The sequence below is a fragment of the Molothrus aeneus genome, chromosome 22 (genome assembly GCF_037042795.1).
Source record: "Molothrus aeneus isolate 106 chromosome 22, BPBGC_Maene_1.0, whole genome shotgun sequence".
NCBI lineage: Eukaryota > Metazoa > Chordata > Aves > Passeriformes > Icteridae > Molothrus > Molothrus aeneus.
The window spans coordinates 1474121-1493836 of record NC_089667.1 but is presented as its reverse complement, the minus strand read 5'-3'; the positions used below and the strand labels follow the sequence as shown (position 1 = coordinate 1493836).

General features: G+C 53.1%; 1 protein-coding gene across 3 annotated transcripts in view; it reads right to left on the bottom strand.

Annotated features, from left to right (window-relative positions):
- Window positions 1-19482, bottom strand: part of KIRREL3 (kirre like nephrin family adhesion molecule 3) — a 401566-nt gene extending 382084 nt beyond the window's left edge. For all 3 annotated transcript variants that reach the window (XM_066564579.1, XM_066564580.1, XM_066564581.1), the window contains exon 1: window positions 19292-19482. In XM_066564579.1, coding sequence (XP_066420676.1) covers window positions 19292-19352 — 61 coding nt within the window. In that variant the 5' untranslated portion in view covers window positions 19353-19482. The remainder of the gene's footprint in view (window positions 1-19291) is intronic.
- Window positions 19483-19716: the final 234 nt, after the last annotated feature.

The following is a 19716-nucleotide window of genomic DNA, read 5'->3' as shown; positions in this document are numbered from 1 at the left end:
CTTCAAACACACACAAAAAGGGTTAAGATGAATTTTTCTCTCCAACCTTTTAATTAAGCCATTAGTCTCTTCCCCCTTAACCCAGGAATGAGAGGCCTGTCTTCACAGGAGCAAATGATTTCCCCAGAGTAATGAAGATGCATTATCATACAGAAAAAAATCATTAGTTGCTATGTCCAGAACAATGGGATTGCTCAATTACTGCACTAAAAGAGATCACAGCCTTCCCAGTGCTCCACGTGCTAACTTGGAGGAGATGCATCCAAATGGATGTGCCCAGAAAAACAGCACTGGTTCAGCACAAGACCTGGACACTACAAAGGTCCCACAGAATGATTTCCCAACCAGGCTTTGCTCGCTTCACATTTTAGACACCACAGCAGCAGATCCCAACAGGGTTTTCTCCAAGTGCTTTACAGCAGCCTCAAGCTTCATCAAGGGAAATTCAGGTTGGATAGAGGAAAAAGTTTTTTACAGGAAGAGTGATAAAGTTCTGGAATGGCTGCCCAGGGAGGTGGTGGAGTCCCCATCCCTGGGTGTGTTTAACAAAGCCTGGATGTGGCACTGGGTGCCAGGGTTTAGTTGAGGTGTTGGGGCTGGGTTGGACTCCATGATCTTGAAGGTCTCTTCCAACCCAGTGATTCTGTGAATTCTGTGATTCTGTGAACAAAGGAGTTGGGATGTTGGGAAGGGGAGTTTCCCTTTGCACTGAGAAGGTCTCTATTACCTTGGTAAGGATTCACCAGGAGCACTCAACACACTGAAGGAACTGCTGGTGAAATGCAGGGGCCAGCAGGGTTTGGGAACCCAGCACCACCAGCCACAGCCTCACAGGGCCCCTCAGGATGAGGAAGGATCAACACCAGGGATTGTCAGCGGGGTTTGGTTCCCTCTCTTGGAAGGGACCACCAGAGTTATCCAGTCCAACTCCTGGCCCTGCCCAGACACTCCAACAATCCCCCCCTGTCCCTGAGAGCATTGTCCAAAGGCTCCTGGAGCTCTGGCAGTGCCATTCCCTGTTCAGTGCCTGACACCCTCCAGGGGAAGAACCTTTTCCCTTCATCCCATCCCTCCGTCCTTCATCCCCCTCCAAAGCTCTAGGCCAGCTGCAAAATGCTGTTCCCCCCCAGTTTATCTGATGAGGATGCTCCAAGCCCCAATTTCCCCTCCTCACCGCCCCCAGGATGATTAAGAGCAGGGTTTAGTCACCCAACCAGGGTCCCATTATTCCTTCAAATGGATAATTTCAGTCCTTCTCTCACCTACTGAGATATCCATTAAAAAATGACTCATTAACTCTTCCCCCTGTGTCTTTGGCACAATAATTCCAGCACGGATGTGGGTCAAGCAAAGATGTTCATGAATTCCCATCAAACCCATTTGGCCTGCAAGGGGAGGAGTGAGTGTCAGAAGTGAGTGGTTTATTTAGACATTCTGTCCTCCACATGAAACATTTAGACATTCTCCTCTCGCCACCCAAGACACCTCTGAAGTTAATTTACTTTAAAAAAGGTTTTTAAAATCTGAACAAAATAACATATTGTAACTAATGAAATGTTCTATTTGACCTGAAAAAATTATTTTTGTTCATGTTTTTGGTTAACCCAATACAGCATGTTTTCTTCAGTTTTTCAGTTCAGACAGACAAGGGCGAAAAAGAAAAAAAATCAATTTCAGAGCTGCAAACAGCCCATTCTGTAACAGTTGTCACAGAGACTGCAGCTTATGTTAATATTAAAGTACTGCTTTAGCAATTTATGAACATTATCTGGAAAGTGAAGGCACAAATTAGCAGAGATGAAGGAAGTTACCCGAGTTAATGCATTTTTGGCACTAATATCCTTCTATTGTTCAACTCATCTGAAATTGCTACAGGTCTGCAGTGCCAAACCAGGGAGAGCTCAATGGTTAACACAGCTTGGAGACGATTCCAGGAGGGTTTGCACCCCTTGGAGGACAAGGCACACAATGCTGGGATGGTTTGGGTTGGAAGGGACCTTAAAGATCCTCTCGTTCCACCCCATGGGCAGGGACACCTTCCACTGTCCCAGGCTGCTCCAAGCCCTGTCCAGCCTGGCCTTGGGCACTGCCAGGGATCCAGGGGCAGCCCCAGCTGCTCTGGGAAATCCATTCCAGGTCCCCATCACCCTCACAGGGAACAATTTCTTCCCAATATCTAAGTTTACCCTCCCTCAGCTTAAGGCCATTTTCCCCTGTCCTGTCACTCCATTCCTTGTCCACAGTCTCTCTGCATCTTTCTTGTCAATTCCTTCAGGCTCTGGAAGGCCACAGTTCACTCACCCCAAAGCTTCTCCTCTCCAGGTGGGCACCCCCAGCTCTCCCAGCCTGGCTCCAGAGCAGAGGGGCTCCAGCCCTGGAGCATCTCCGTGGCCTCCTCTGGGCTCCTCCAGCAGCTCCAGCTCCTTCCTGTGCTGGGACCCCCGAGCTGGAGGCAGCTCTGCAGGTGGGGTCTCAGCTGGGGGGCAGAGGGGCAGAATCCCCCCCTGCCCTGCTGCCCAGGCTGGGGATCAGCCCAGCACAGGGGGGTTCTGGGCCAGGGCCTGTCCAGCTCTCCCCCACCTGCACCCCAAGTGCTTCTCCCAGAGCTGCTCTCCATCCCTTCATCCCCAGCCTGGATGATCCTGGGGGTTGCAGCACCTGCCCTCAGTCTGATTAAACTTCCTACAGATCATTCCAAGAGGAGGTTTTCAGTACCCACATCCTGGAGAAACCACGAAGAATTCAGTTCCTGGACTTGACTACCCTTCCAACCCAACCATTCTCTACACAAAGAACGTGACATTTGAGTATTTTGGAGAAGGCTGGGGACCTCCAGGAGAACGTGGTGTGGCTGTCAGGGGGGTTGGTTATTTCCAGCCAGGATTGGTGCTGAGCAGTTTGCAGGAGTGAGGATCCCGGTGCCGCATACGGTGCTTGCTTTAGTTAAATGCAAACCGGCAATCTCTGCCTTCACATGTGACAATTGCCATGCGATTTCTGTCTCATTAAGCTCTGAAATGTAAAACAAATGGGATTTATGCGGCTGCTGCTCGGCATTCTCACACGGAGTCAAGTCTTTCCTTCAGTGGCTCTTCAGTCTTATCACTGTCTTATCTCAGTACCTGGTGCTCCCCCACCTCAGGTTGAAACAGCAGAACAGACAGACCAGGGGCAGCTGTAGCACACAAATCCTCCTGTTTTCCCCCAGGTTGTGACACCAACTCTCATGGATGTCACACGAGCCTTCTGTGCCTCAGTTCCCCCCACGTGCCACTGTCAGATCCACTCGGCTCATTCAGATTCCAGCCCACCCATCCAGTGTGTTTATTTACAGCACTGTGCATGGAATAACAATCTCTGAAACGCAGCTCTTTGTAAGGCTGGCAGGAGAAATTGTACAGGCAGCATTTGGGAGGTATTTTGGAGAACATGGACCATCAGTGAAGTGCTTTTCCACACACAAACCATGAAAATTTAAAGGCTGTTTACAGAGCATTTGATTCCAGCAATCATTCCCAGGGGTACAGCAGTACTGTAAACTCGGTATTTGGGGTGATTTCATTGGTGCCACCGGTACCAGGCTGGCCTGGCCAATGCTCAGGACATGAAGCTTTATGACCACAGGGGTCCAGGGCCATGACTCTGATCCTTTTCTTCCAACTACAAAGATCAAGCACCCCCCAATGCTCCACAGACTGGCAGCACCAACAAGGATGCTCTGAGATCCAGGGCATCTACAGCAGCACAGCTGGTCACTGAGTGTCCTGCAGAAGTCAGAGAATCATGGAATTGTTACGACTGGAAAGGTCTTTAAGGTCATCAAGTCCAACAGTGAAGTCAAGGGGATTCACTTAAACCACATCATTGGGATGCCCCATCCCTGGAAGTATTAAGGGCCAGCTTGGACAGGGCTCAGAGCAACCTGGTCTAGGGGAAGGTGTCCCTGTGGCAGGGAGTGGAACTGGGTGGGCTTTATGGTCTCTGCTAAATCAAACCCTTCTGGAGTTGCCTGGAAAACTGCTGGAGAGCACCAGCCTCCACTTTGGGCAGCCCAGCTTAATGCTGAGTTTTGCTGAGAGCAGCTCAGTTTTGGGTACCTAAATGGCCACCTTAAGAGGTGTGACATTTACTCAAAGTACCCAGCAAATGCCCAAACCACCAGGAATTTGGCACCCAGAGGCAGAACATCACCAAGCTCTGGCTGCTCTTGGCTCCTCCAGCCTTGCCCAAGGGTGCTCAAGGAGCCAGAAACGGGACAAGGACCCAACCCCAGCTCCACACACCCTGCTACCCCAAGGCCACCTCCCCAAGCCACAGAATATTGTCACCTTGGGCACAAAACACCCAGCCAGCAGCAGAGCCCACGTGCCAGGAATTGTAAAGCCAGAGCACAAAGCGGCACAGGAGGAGACGGATTCTGGAGCGCCTGGAAAACCAGGAGAAACACAACAGCAGGGAGGAGTTTCTATGGGAAGCACAAAGCCAGGTGTTGTTCAGCAAAGCCCCGCTCTGCACGCTCAGGAGGAGAGCCTTGGACAAAAGCAAGAGCTCCCACTGATGCCATTGTCGAGCTCATAGAGACGAGATTTCTCTGGAAGAAAAGCAGCCCTGCGACAATTATTTATTGCCACAAAAACATCTTCCTCCTCAGCTTTTGTTGGTGCAACACAGACCACGTGTGGCTCCAGCCAGGGAAAGAAAAGCTACCAACAGGATCAAGAAAGGCTGAGATTAATCTGGTTTAGCATAGATAAAAAACCAACTCTAGCAATCAGTTTTAAAATTAATATTAAAGTTGTAAGTCACCTTTGACTATATTAAAATACAAACTGGAGCACACAATAAGCCCCAAATAAGCCCCACTGGCAGTCAGAACAGCTCCCTTATCAACCTCTAACATCCTCTATAAAATAATAACTGGAAGGCAGACTGCTCTGAGAGAAACTCCCTCTCCTGGGGCACGGTGATGTGACCCAATTCCTGCTGCCATTTCAGGAGCCCTGGCTTGGCCAGTGCTCCCTGTGCCAGCCAGGAGCTCAGCTGCAGCAGGAGTCACTGGGGAGGGAGAGCTGGCATGGAAAGGCTGGGCATAGAGCTGTACTCTGGGTGTGGCTGTGGGGCACAAAGGGACTCCGTGCTGCAACTCAGGGGCTCTGGTGTCTTTCTCCCCCTCCCAGTAATGCTATGGAGTTTTGGGAACTGATTTTCTCCCAGCCCTTGGCTTCTCCTTCTCAACATTTCCAAACTTTCTTCATTATTGCTTTGCAAGAGGCTGGGAGGCTCCTGTTGAGGCAGCACAGCGTGGGTGGAGCAGGGCAGCACCAAGGGAAGCTGGGGATGGATGGGCAGCACAGCCCAAGGCCCATGCCAGGGGCAGGTGCCCAAGGACACCAGCAATAACAGCCCCATAACAGAGAGGAGGAGCACGGGGAGCTGTGGGCAGCGCCCCAAAGTCATGGAGAGAACGGGGACAGGCTCTGGTTGTTCTGCCCTGGACCTCTGCAGTCACCATCAAGATGGTGCACTAGCACAGAAATGTCTCACCCACACCCCGTGAGCACTGGCATGACCTAAAGAGGCATCTCTGGGTAGTTCAGGGGGCTGGAACTGTTGATCTCCACACAGGGTTCCCACCAGAGCCCACCAGAGCCCACCAGAGCCCACCAGAGCCCACCAGAGCCACCAGCCTCAGGTTCTTGGGCACAGGGGCCAAAATGGGTCTTGGGACAGAACTGAGGCTCCTCGTGCTGCCACAGAGATCTGTCAGCAGGACAGCTGCATGAGCTGCTCCCCAACACATGGCTGCCTGCTTGAGAGGGCTCCAAATAAATAAATAAAGCCACTGCCTCATTAGCATGCAAATGTATTCAAGCCCCATTTCAGTTTGAATTCTATGCATACGATCAGAGTGCAAAATGCAAATTATACAAGTGCACCCATAGGAAGAAACAAGCAGGAACTCTGCACAAAGGGATTAGGGCCAGGCTACTTCCCTCAGAAGGTTCCAGCGCTGGGGGGGCTCGTGTTGGGTAGGATCATTTAATGGCCACCAGTCACGCTGCACTGAGCTTTGTTACCAACACTTGGAAAAGCATCCTGACCCCAGCTCTGGAGCAACTGCTGGCTGGAAACTGGCTCAGGGAGAGGAGGGGAGGGTGGACAAACAGACACCAAGAGGGGCTGTAGTCTCAGCACTCACAGCCAAGGGTTTCCCCAAGGGATCAGCCCCCGTTCAGATTGGCCTGAGAGAGCAAAGGTGTCCCCAGTGCTCCTCAGCAGCTCCCAAAAGGCAGCATTAGCCAGGTCCACCCACCAAGCCAGGGAAATGGGTCAGGACAGCCAGAAAGGGGCAGCAAGGGGCGTCTCAAGCAGCAGAGACCATCGGGAAGAGGGTCACCACCACTGTCCCCATCTCAGTGACAAGGGAGGTGATGCTCCCCCAGTCCACCCCACCTCTCCTTCCCATGGAGATTTGGCTGGGAAGGCTCTGCAAGGTGTAGGGGGAAAGACAGAAGCCCAGCTTGGAAGGTCCTCTGCAGACCAAGGTCAGCTCAAGAGACCCCCATTGAACCTGGTTTTAGCTGAGTAAGGCTGAGCTCTGCTCCAGCCCAAGCCCCAGGCCCTTTGTCCAGGCTCCCAGGCCCAGCAGGCGGTGGTGTGGGAGATCTTGCTCCCAGGGACACTCCAAGCCTGGCAGAGAAGATGGGAGGCTGTGCATGTTCATCTCTCCCTCCTACGTGTGTGAAATTCTCAACCCACCATTATCGTATTACATTTTCATTTTAAAGTAAATATCTGTTTTCAATTAGTACTTACCGTGAGGGGCATGCATCACTGAGAACACTTATTTCTCTTCCTTTCATTATTAGATTAGGAGTCGCTCAAGTTTAACCACATTTAGCAGCAGCAGACACCCAACTGCTCTGCAGACACTAATCCTCTTCCCATCTCCACCCCCACCAAGGTCCCAATCCAGCTGCTGCAGCCTCCCTGCCAAGGCTCCAGACCAAGGTGTGGCATCAGCCTGGTGCAGCCCTGGCCAACCTTCCTGAGCCCATCCACCAATGCCCTGCACATCCTCCCTCCAGGCTGTTACATTTCCACTGCTTCTCCTTCAGTCACAAAGTCTGACCCTCTGGCCATGCCATCTGTGTAGCAACAAGGGCCACATGGACTCCCCCAGGGTTACAAGAAGTGAATAAAACCTGGAGCAGAGCTGCCCCAAACCTCACAAATACAACCAGAAGCACGGGGAGGATCAATCATTTCTGGTGCTCCACCTGCTCATTCAGTCCTGGGTTAGCACTTGGCCACCCAGTATCCTTCCCAAATCTCCCACTCCTCATCTTCCCCAGGGAGGAAAGTCCTTCCTCCCAGTGGGATCATCCAATATTCTTCCTACTCCTGATGTTTCCCCAGTAGGGAAATCCCTTCCTCACAGTAGGATCACCCAACAGCCTTCCCAAGTCTCTCACTCCTCATTTTCCCCAAGGGAGGAAAGCCCTTCCTCGCAGTAGGATCATCCACTATTCTTTCCAAGTCTCCCATTCCTGATATTTCCCCAGTAAGGAAAGCCCTTCCTCCCACTATGATCACCCAATATCCTTCCCAAGTCTCCCAGTCCTCATTTTCCCCAGTAAGGAAAGCCCTTCCTCCCAATAGGATCACCCAATATCCTTCCCAGGTTTCCATTTCCAGATCCTTCCCCAGTAAGGAAAGCCCTTCCTCCCAGTGGGATCACCCAATATCCTTCCCAGGTTTCCCATTCCAGCCCTTCCTGCAGTGAGCTCCTCCCAAGCTCTCCGTGCTCGGCCCTGGGTGAGAGCACTCTAAGCATTATAGTACTATTATACCTTGCTCATTATGCCTGGTTTTTATTACCTGGCCTCATTAAGTTAAGAAGCCTCTGTAATTTAACTGCATCTCTTGGTCTCCGCACGGGGGCTCCAGCTGTGCCTGTCGTCAATCACTTTATTAAAAACACAGGACAAAAATTACAATTATCCCCATTACTGCCCATCAATCTCTTCAATTGCCTCTCAGGTCCTTTCTTTACCTGCTCAATGCACCAGTGCCAGACTGATATCATTGGCACCCTCAGAGTCTTTCCATATTTCCAATAATTAGGGGCTGGTTTTAAGGTGCTTTCAGAGCTGTGCAAGTGAGGCAGATGCTGGCACACCATGGCCTCGTGGTGCGGAGCAGAACAGGCAATAAAAGCACGCAAGCAGACCAAGAGAAATAAACTGTGTTAGACAATAAAATCTAATTTCATCAAACTCAACACAAGATGCTTTACAGACACACAGATCAGATTAACACTGGTTTAGAATTCAATATACTGTGACAAATTGGGATGTTCAGAGAGCCACCACAGTGGCTCACTGGCCAGGCCAAAGGCAAGAAGAGACCTGAAATCCATTTCCAAGTCCCAGAGAAAAACCAGCAATCAGCAGACAAATGATTTTTACAACAGTTTCCCCTTCACCCACCACAGGGATACTCAACATCCTTTGTGCAAAAAACCCTTCCTACACTCCATGTTAAAATTTCAGATATCAAAAGGTGGTATTTTGCCAAGTCTACTTCCAAGTCTCCAATCCCTAACTCTTGGACGTTTCCTGCTCTACAAGTTTCAAAAGTTCAACTTTTCTTCCTGATTTTGAACAAGATGCTCCCACTGGGACAACAACTCTGATCTGCTCGAGTCAGCAGAAACTTGCAGGGGTTAAGAGCATTGCACAGATTTCTGTCTATCCTTGGGATAAAGCCAAACCACGGGGAGAAACCTCCCTGCTGCAGGGAAAAATCACTGTACTGGATGAAAGGTTTGCTCCAACCTCCCCTGCAAAGACACCACCAAGGGACATCAACCCCTTGGCACTTGCTCGTGGTGTTTTTCCTTGAGATGTTTCACTCTTCCCCACCACCTCTACTCCTCCCCAGGACAAAGCAGCCTTCCTTTAGCACTTCCCCTCCTGATTTGCTTCCAACACAGAGAGAGTGAACAGAGGCAATGTGGGGAGACCAGAGGAAGCTGCACAGAGATGCTGCCCAGGTGTGGCAGACGCCACCTTGCTGCAGCCAGGAGGGGAGGAGGGTGAGGGGTGGCAGCTCTCTTGAGGCACAGCATCCTTAGGAGCAGGTCAGACAGAACTGTGGCAATGTGAACAGCCTGGAATGCTCTGGCTCTGCCTTTCCAGCCAGGCCTCTTGACAAGAGAGAGCTTTGAGGATTTCAAAGGGCGCCGTGTTCCCCGGTTTATCACAAGTGTCTATCTTAAACCAACATTATCATTTTAAGCATGACCGGAGCAAGAGGAATCTTCAGCAGGCGCTGCTGCCTCGGGAGAGAGACACAGAGACAGAAAAGACCCCTCAGACTCACAACCCCGTGCAGACCCCGACACAGCCAGCCCAAGAGCTGTGCTGCTGCCATCAGCGCAGATCTGTCAGCAGGGACATGTACCCTGCTCCAGGCTTGACAGGAAAGACATTTCAGCTCTGCCATGAAATTCCTCCTGCTGCCCTTTCCAGAGTGTTACAGCTCCACTTTGGTGCCACCCCAGTGGAGGGGAACGGATGTTTTCCAAGGGGTGGCAGGTGACAGAGACAGCCACCTCCTTCCAAAATGCTCCCTACAGCCACTGCCAGGCCAAACACACCTGGCAGGGAGGCAGAGAGCAGCCCTGGGGTGACACCCACCCCAACCATGAACACACAGCCTGCATGCACCAAAAATGCCCAGAAAACCATCCCCCTCACCAAAGCAAGAGCAGATGACCATGGCCAGGGTGTGGGGCTGGAATCACCATGGCCAGGGTGTGGGGCTGGACTGGGACAACTTTAGGTGTGCAGAGGCTGAGTTGGGCTGCAGAGGTTATCCCAGCTGCACATAGAACAGGGGTTAGGCACATAAAGGCTGAGGGACAGCAGGACTGAAGATGTTTCCCCTGGTCCCTGGTGGGGGAGATCCTGAGCAGTCCAAACCAGCAGTGTTGTCTCTCAGGTACAGAGAGAAGACCCTGTCTTGTTCCCTGGCAATTCCCATTACTAGAAGGGCCAATAAAGGAAATCACAAGAAATCTACCATCAGTAAGTCAAGCTTCAGCTTAGACAGAAAGAGTTAATTTACAGCCACTCCAAGCTTCGATATCTTAAACCTTTTCAGTGTCTGGACAAGATGAGGAATAAGCACAGACAGTGTCAGACTCTGTGATCAGGAGGACAAAACACTGCAAACAGCTGTGCCTAATTTTAGCATCTGTTGGTTCTGTTTCTCAGGCACTTGTGGAGGATGGGGGGTGGCCTCGTCACTCCTGGCTTATTAAAGACACAGCCAGAAGGAAAAGAGGCGAGTGTTGAATCACACTCCGGGGATTAGCTCAGGGGAGGGAGCAAGAACAGACCAGGAGCAGCAGCAATTCCCTGCTGCAGGGCATCCCACAGGATCCATGGGAGGGGTGGAGCTGCTCATGGAGGGCAGAGACCCCTTGGGTGCATTTATTGCTGTGGGGGGCTCAAAGTTGGGTCAGACAGCCTCAAGTCCCCTCCTGTGATGGTGTTCACAGGGGTCTGAGGATGAGGGAAGAGACGAGGATCTCACTCCATGTTTCAGAAGGCTGATTTATTATTTTATGATATATATTATATTAAAACTATACTAAAAGAATAGAAGAAAGGATTTCATCAGAAGGCTGGCTAAGAATAGAAAAAGAATGATAACAAAGGCTTGTGACTGACCGAGACAGTCTGGACAGCTGGACTGTGGTTGGCCATTAATTAGAAACAACCACATGAGACCAATCACCTGTTGCATTCCACAGCAGCAGATAATCAATGTTTACATTTTGTTCCTGAGGCCTCTCGGCTTCTCAGGAGAAAAAATCCTAAGGAAAGGATTTTTCATAAAAGATGTCTGTGGCACCCTCCCACCCCCCGGCCGTTCCTCCTGCGGAGCAGCCCACGGCACTCACACACGATGTGCTCCAGGCAGGGTCACCTCAAGTGTCCAACCCCGCACTGGGGTGGCACCTTCAGAGGGTCCCCAGCTCTCCTCCCAGCCCAGCACTCAAACACCCTCTCCATTCCGAGGGCACGGCCCCAGCTGCGGTGCCCCAGGCCAGGCTTGGTGGCCTCAGCACCCCCGGAGCCCAGCGGTCACCTTGTCCCTTTGCGAGGAGGTGACACGGGCAGGTGCGAGCGGAGCGCTCGGCTCCTCCATGCGAGCGCGGCTGCTGCCACCGCCAGGCTGAACGGCAGCACTGAGGGTGAGACCTGCCCAGCTCCGCCAGGTGACCGGGATCGGGGCCCAGCCCTCGGGCACTCCCGCCCGGTGACCGGGATCGGGGCCACAACCCTCGGGCATTCCCGCCCCGTGCACCCCCGGCGCTCCGGGGCCATCCCCGTGTCCTGCACTGCTCCTCCGGCGCTGGAACCGCGCGGGTGAGGAGGCGAAAATCCTCGGGAAAGCTGTGGCTGGGATCACCTGAACGGGCACTAAACACACACACCGAGGGGAATGAGTGCTCGCAGGGTGGAGGCAGCCGCAGACATCGGAGGAGCTGATAAGGCTCGTGTGAGTGATAACGATTTTGTCTCCAGTTATTTTTGTGCAGCTGGGAACAAGTGGCTGCAGTCAGCGCCTTGCCAGCTGGGGAGAGAGCAGCGGTTCTGCATGGTCGGGGATGGAAGCACAGCCAGCTCAGCCCCCACCACACTCCCTGGGTTTTCTCCTCGCTGGCAGAACTTGTCACAGCCTGACCGAGAGAGCACCGAGTGACACCTCAGGGTGACAGGTGAAGATGCAGAGCGAGGAGTGGAAAGAGCAGGGTTTTCCTGCAGACACAGCTTGAGGGACAGATTCAAGCCTTGGCTGCCTCAGCAACATCTCCATGTGCTGGCTGGGTTTAAACTTTTAGAGAAGCCAGAGGCCTTTTCCTGTTGGGCAGAGAGAAACTCTCACCCAACACCTGAAGGCAGAGCAGCCAGAGGTGACCATCTCCCTGCAGGCCCCACAGCACTGCCAGCATGGACCAGTGCCACCCTTTCCTCATCTCTGTGGCTTTGGGAAGCCTTGAGCTGGAGCTGAATCAGGGCTCGCAGTTTGTCACACAGCAGTGACAGCTGAGCCTCATCCTTGGTCTCACCAGCTGCAGCCAACAACTCCCAGTTAGCACTGGGAAAGGCAGAGGCAGATCCAGCTGGGCACTGGGCACCTGGGCAGATCTGCAGGAGCAGCCTGCTCCTCCTGGGCCAGCAGCCTCACCAGACCCAGCCAATATTGGCCAAACCACGTTTTCATCTTTGGTTTGCAGCCAGCACCAAAGAATGAGCAGGCCTGGTTGTCCAGAAGGAAGCTCCATGCACCTCTCTGCATTCCACACCATAGAATCAGAATGGTTTGGGAAGGGACTTTGAAATGCATCTCATTGCACCTCCCTGCCATGGCCAGGGCTGACATTCACTATCCCAGGTTGCTCAGGTTCCCATCCAACCTGGCCTTGGGCACTCCCAGGGACAGGGCACAGCTCCTCTGTGCCAGGGCCTCACCACCCCCACAGGGAAGGATTCCTTCCCATCATCAGCTACCCCTGCTCTAAGGAGCTTCTGCACCTGTCTCCACATCCCCTCCTGATCCAGGGGCTTCAGATCCATCCACAGCAGCTCCTTCCATCCCACTTTTTCCAGAGACTTTCAAAATCCCTGCTGTTGTTCCTGCCGTGCTGGCCATTATGCAAGTTCGGCTGTCTTAACTCGCTGCTGAGCATACAAGTGGGGCTGACATTTATTTAATCCTCATAGTAATGTTGACTGTGTACTTACTGAAACACCTCATGCTTATGGAAGACATTTGTTTCCAAGCAGCTTATGCTAAATTGCAGTGATATAAAGGAAACACTTATCCAATATTGACATTCACTGACTGGCAGCAGACTGCTTGAATACTCATTTATGCTGGGGGTGGGAGAGGGACGGGACAACAGGCACCTGAGAGGGAATCAGGCCTTTCCTTTCTGACCTTTTAACGAGTTCAGTGATATAAGGTTAATGATAACCTGCCCAAAATGCAAGGTGGGACTCCAAACCCTGTGGCTTCTTCCACTCACATTCCATGCTTACATAGGGCCCACAGCACAAAGATTGATCCCTCATCCATGGGGAAGTTTGAGGAGCTCATCCCTTCTACCATTGGTGCATATTTCATAATTAGCAGGGCTCCTCTCACCTGCAGTGTGTCCTGCTGGGCACAGCTCCTCAGAAAAACCACATTATTGAACATTTTCTCTGTTATTTCCCCTCCCACAGCATTGGGGTTGCTCACCCAGGAGGCTCCTGAAACCTTCAGGAGGTGCTGCTGCATCCTCCCAGAGCCGGCCCTGCCAGGCAGGGTGTTCACCACTGCCTTTGCCTCATATTGAGCATGACAGCCCCAGAGCCCAGAACATAAATCCAGCAGCCCTTAGGAGGTGAATTAGCCACCACACGACCACACACATGTGAAACCTGCGAGGCAATTCCACCCAGCGCAAAGTAATTGCAAACAAAAGAGAGCATGTATTATCCGAGTTGAAAGTCTGACCGTGCCTGCATCAATGGTTAATGAGCAGCAGTTATGGCAAAGCCCTCAAAAACCAATTACATCCTGCTCCACCCCAAATGCAGCAGACCAAGAGCTGCTGTAGCTTTTGTTGCGAGTGGGGGCGTTGAATGAACACATTAAGACAAGATCTTATCCCCAAGTTAGCATCTGAATTTAACAATGCGAGTGTTCCACCTCCCACTTCCCCAGCATGTGACACTACCCGAGGCAGGAGGCCCAGAGCCCATCGCTCACAGGCACTAAAAGCACATTTAGATTTTAAGCTGTTTAATGCAAGTCGGTAAAAGGAAGAGCCATGTAACAGCCAAGCGACCTCCAGCTCCTTTGCTCCACTTTGGAGGCTGCTGCTGCCACCAGGGAAAGGCAAACACTTGAGCGTGGGTCTTGCCAGCAAGGCAATGAATAAACAGGCTGGGCTACACTCAAAGGGCATATTGAACCAGGACATCTGGTAGGCCACCGTTTCCAAGACCAAATCCCAACATTTTCTCTGTCCTACCACAAGGAACAATTCAGAAATGGATACTTTTCCTCTTCCACCTTGAGCAGTCTGGAGTACAGACGTGCCATGAGGTGCAGTGGAGGAATGGGAACCCACGAGATCTGAGCAGCACCAGGATCCTGCTGCTCAACCTTTACCTGGAAAGACGAGCACAGGTTTTAAACTTTATTTCTTCCCAGCCAAGAAACCCTGCACATCTCCTGGCACGTTTGAAATGAGTATTGGGTTCCCACATCCCTGCAAAAGCCAGGCCATGTGCCAGCCCTGAAGGCAGGGCAGACCGCCTCAAAAACTCACAGCTCCACCAAAGGCCTTAAATCTCAGCAAATAAGAGACTGATTTACAACCAATTTGTTTCACTACCTATTGATTTATACAATAAGCTTGTACATGGTCACTGTGGCTCTGTCGCTCTCTTTGGCCAGAGGTGGCTCTCCATGAAGCCAAAGGAAAGACTTGTATTGCATCTGAACAGAAGATAAATTAGGGCCTTCAGCAATTGTTGGTATAAATTTGCTGGGTTTTAAAGTAAATAAATAAATAAATAGAAGCTGTTTAATCCTACTGGAAGGATTCTGGAAGTGATGTAAAGCCAATTCTCCAGCAGCATTTCCATAAAGCCCCCTGCACCCAGCGTGCTGAGGAGCTGAGAGCACTGTACAAACTCGCAAAGCCGATCATTAAATCAGAGCTTTGGAGCAGCCACACTCTCCATCACAGGCTGCTCTCAGGAAGAAAACAGTTTATTCAAAGCCCTTGATCCTCAGCCAGCTCACAACCTAAGGGGCACATTGGCCTATCCCCCCTTTATTTACAGCTACAATAGAAAGAAGAGCACAGAGCTTTTTTATCCTGACGTTTGCAGTCCGACTATGGAGCGGCTGGAGCCGGTGCCACGCGGTGCTGGGAACCTGTCAGGGATTTCTAGGCACGTTCAGACTCCAGTTGGTGTCCCCTAAACCAACAGGAAAGCACAGAAATAATCGACATCAGCCTGAGATGCGCTGTGCATAAACTGCCTGGGCACCTCTGCTTAACCTTGGCAGGGGGAGGTTGGTGGGGAGGTGGTGTCAGCTCTGAGGAGGAACATCTGAGGGGGAACATCTGCCCAGCTCCCCTCCCTCTGGCACAGGGCACCTGAGCAAAACCCCAGCTCCTCCCTCCTGTGCTTTTCTGAGAGCTGAAACCTTGCAAGAAAAGCTGATTTGAGCAAAGTCATCAGTGGTCCTCACATGGCTCTCACTGCAGGAGGTGCAGATGGGAGATGGGAAACCTAAATTGTGTTAAAACAGGTGTTGGAGGAGGCAATTCTGCACCATTCCTTTGGGACAGCACAGACTGGACCACACCAGTTTTATCTTGAGGCTTATTTCAGTTCCTTTCCCATGCAGCCCAGTTGTGAACACATTGCCCCTGCCAAGCCTGCACCTTTCCACCAGCAGCACCTCACAAAGCACTCTCCAAACCACCTCTGTCTTCTACTCAACCATTTCCAGTTCACAGAACCACAGAATATCCTGAGGTGTGACCTCTTGGGCTTCAGGAGCTCTTCCTCACCATCATTTTCAAAGCTCACTGTGCTTCCACTCCTTTGTACTTCCTGAACAGCTCCCAGTAATGGCACTGGGCTTAGGGAAGAGCCCAACACACTCCCTGGCAAAGCTGCCCTGCTCCCCACATGGCAGGGGAATTAACATGGAAGAGGGACCACAGCCACAGATTTCCAGGCTTTTCCTTGACAGAGTCGTGGTTGTCAGACTCAGAAACCCCCCAAGTGCCCCAGCTCTGGCACACACACTCCCAGCACCCCAAAGCTTGTACTTTCCCTCCCCATCACCCACTAACCACCCCCAAGATGTGAAAATCCTCATCTCTTGGTCCTAATCAGTGTTGGTGGGTGGAATTGGCCTGGTTTCTCTCATCAGCATAATTTCACCCTTCTCCACCTGGGGGCTGCTGCTGAGCCAGTGGGAAGTTGAGCCACTGCTGCTGCTAACAGGCCCCTCTGACAGAAGATTGTAAAGCATTTGCTTCCAGGGAGGAACCAAGTGAACTGTGAAGGAGAAAAACATACCCTGCAACACCCAGAGAACTCGGTATTCATCACCCCGAGGGAAAGCAAACATGCCTTTGGAAAGAGAGCCCCAGACAGGCAGAAATCTTCCCATCCAAGGTAAATTTAAGATGCTGCCAAATCCACCTAGTACAGGTCAGTGAGAGGAGGGGGTGGCTGTAGGTTCATCTTCAGTGCTGCTCTCCCCACAGCCCCAGCTCCCACACTGAGACACTTCCCCAGTTGTCTCCAGCCTCCCCCAGTTTGGCTGGCACTGCAGCAGGGGAGGGATGGGTGAGTTATTCCCCAGGCAGATTCATGGCACCAGCAGTTCCTTCCCACCAAGGGTCCCACACATCCCATCTCCACAGGAGGCCACAAGTGCTGGGACTTTCTCTCCCTCCCACCAAAGCCTGGCCCTGGCAGCCTGGGTGGGGTGGAAGAGTGAGTGGTACCAGGGCAAAGCAGCCCTGGAGCACTGACCCAACAACTCTCAGAAACAGCCAGCACAGGCTGCTTCAGACCATTTGCAAGAGGGAAAGACAGAGGATGCTCCAGGGAAGGCAATTTGTTCTGCCCAGGTCCCCTGGAGCAGTGAGCTGTGGGACAGATCCTCCTCCCTCCCAGGCTGAGCCATGCCTGGGTACAGCACGGCCCCAGAGAGGAGCACAAAGCAGCTTCCTCCTCCTTCCTCCTCCTGCCAGCTGCATTGGAAGCCCAAATTCCAGCCTGCATGAACAGCAGGATGCCAGGATATCACCAGGATGCCCATGAAATACAAACCCAAGGGCACAGGTGTACAAATCCCGTGATGGAAAATGTCCTTTTGGGCAGGTTTGGGATAAGGAGATTTTTTGTTAAGTATTGTTCAGACCAGAGATCCCAAGTGAGGTTTTTCAGCACAGGTGATCCTTCCAGCCCTGCTGCCCTTGGCTTGGGGGGATTTAATTATGGCAAATCCCTTCAAGCCACTTTGACAAGAAAACACAGCCCTGCCTGCCCCTTGGCCACAAAAAGGAGCTCCTGAAACTCCTGAAGGGCAGAGCCAAGTGATTTAGGTTATCCCTTGAAGTGAGTTTTGGACCACCAGCTCCTCCTGGCAAGGCAGGGCTGCCCCGTGGGTCTCCACACAGCATCCCATCCCCCCTGAAACAGGTAAAGGGGGTGTCCCTCCCCTCACCTTAGGGACACCTTTGTCACAGCCAGCCAGTGCCACCACATCTGGACACTGCTCGAGGGGAGGCAAACACAACACACCTGCTGGAAAAGCAGCTTCAGCACCTCCACCCAGGCCTTTCCTGCCCCTCAGCACCCTGTGGCTGCAGGAATCCCGTGCATTAAATCCTGTTAGGGATGCCCTGCACGGTTTCACCCCACGGGAAGAGCCACGGTGCTGCCGACGGCGCCTTTGTGGTGCACGGAGAGCGGCAACTCCACAGAAACGCTCCTGGCTCATCCTGGAGAGAGAAACCAGCCGAGAAAACGCTCTGCAAGGCACTCTCTGTGCCTCCTAACCCGGCATGAATAAGCAGGTACCAGCTGCACGATCCTGCAGGAGTCAAACCAGCTGAGCTCAGGCAGCAGAGCCGAGGAGCCGCCGTGGCTTCCCAGCACCAGCGCTATTAAAAAGTGCATTAACCCACATTAAAATCATGGCTGCAAAAGGAAGGCGCGGGGGGGAGAACCCAGCAAATCCCGGCTGGATGCTGCTCACAAACTTCTCCAGCCCCGCTAGCAAAGTGCCATTTGACCTGCAGGGACTGACGGGGTCCGTGTGAGCAGGGAGGGTGCAGAAGGCCGGGAGCAGCTCCCAAATCGCTGCCGTGCCCGGCCCCGCCGCTGCCCTGCTGTACCAGGAGAGTTCAGATTTGTTCAGCCAGAAACCCACACGGAGGACACAGTGGGTTTCTTTTGTGCAGCAGCAAAGGCAAATGCAAACACAGCTTCCTCCCCGAAGGAATATTAGTACAAGCAGAGAGTGAGGGGAAGAGAAAAGGGGAAGGGAGGACAGTGTAGGAGCCCAACATCACATCCGAGCCCAGGAAAAGAGGAGGGAAGGATAACCAGGAGCACAGACGCCACAAACAAGGCGTCCCTGCTCGGGGAATAGGGTGAAACCCAGCGTATGGTGGGGGATGTTCAGCACTAATGTCTGGCTGAGCAAAAAACCAGCTGCCCGTGGAGAAGCACTACTCTCTCCAAAAGTTTTATCCTTCATTTAATCAACAGATGGACTGGCTGCGTGGGTTTGGGGTTTTTTTATCCCTTTTTCTTTTTTTTCCCAAGCATCCCCAAGCCGTACCCTCACAAAAGCTGGCGTGGGGACCACGGCGGCGTGACACAGATGGGATTTGACACCGGCGTTGGGGGGATGAGCAGCACAGAGGCGAAGCCGGGGTCTGGCTGCAGCTCAGCGTTCTCCACAGGTGACAGATAGCCCAGGGAGCAGGCACACAGCAGCATGCCAGACACAGCTTCCCAAAACCCACCCCCTTCACAAATCCTTCTTTTTAAATTTTTTTTAATTTTTTTTTTTTTTGCGTGGGAATCAAGCAGGTTGTAAAGTTGCGGGGTGCATTCCTGCGATGCCCACGCTGCTGCCCGCGCCGTGGGGAGGCGGCGCGGGGCCGTGACACCCCCGCGGGGTGCCCACCTCCCCCGGGCTGCCCGCACTGGAACAACTCTCCTTCCTCGCAGCCCCCCGGCACAAATCGCTCCCTAGCCCGGCTCCACAGCCGCAGGCTCCTGTCCCCGGGCTGGAGCCGCTGCCGCCAGCCCGAGCGGCTCCTCCGCTGCACCGAAACTGAGCATCCATCGTCCTCCTGCACCGGGCGGAGCACCGGGCGGCGATGGGGGCCAGGGGGGGGGCTGTTACTCAGCCAAGCCGTGTTTACACACAAACACGATCCAATTTACCGAGCTGGAACAGAAAGCACTCATTTGCATACTAAAGATTTTTCGCTTATTTTTAAAGGAAAGAACGGTAAGGCGCCTCGGCGGGGATGCAGGAGGGAAAAACTCTGCAATCCTCCCTGTCTCTCCCCCGCACCCTTCTCCCCACAGCAGCCCCCGCACCCCACCCCGAGCCGGGGACCCCCCCGGGTCCGCCCCGCTCGCAAAGTGCGGGGTCCTACCGTGGCTGAGCAGGAGGCAGCCGAGCAGCAGCAGGAGCAGGTCAGCCTGGAGAGCGCTCATTCCTCAGGGTGGGCTCGGGCTCGGGCTCCGCTGCCGCTGCCGGCGGGGGCTTCAGGCCGCCGCCCGCCGGCTCCGCTCCATCGCCGCCCCCCCAGCTCCTCCCTCCCCCGGCAGCGCTGCCTTCACTGGCGGAGCCTCGGCGGCGCAGCCCGGCTTTTGGAGCGGGGGGGGAAGGGAGGGGAGGGAGCCAAAGTGCCGGGGAAAGGGGGAGTAACTTGCGCGCAGCGGGGAGGAACGAGCGCGCATCGCCCCCTCCCCAAAGCGCCGCGCAGCCAGGGGGTGAGGGTGGGCTGGGGATGCTCCTGCCTCAGGTGATGCTCGCCCCCTTCCCGGAGCTGCTGCCGCCCCAACGGGGCACCTAAAG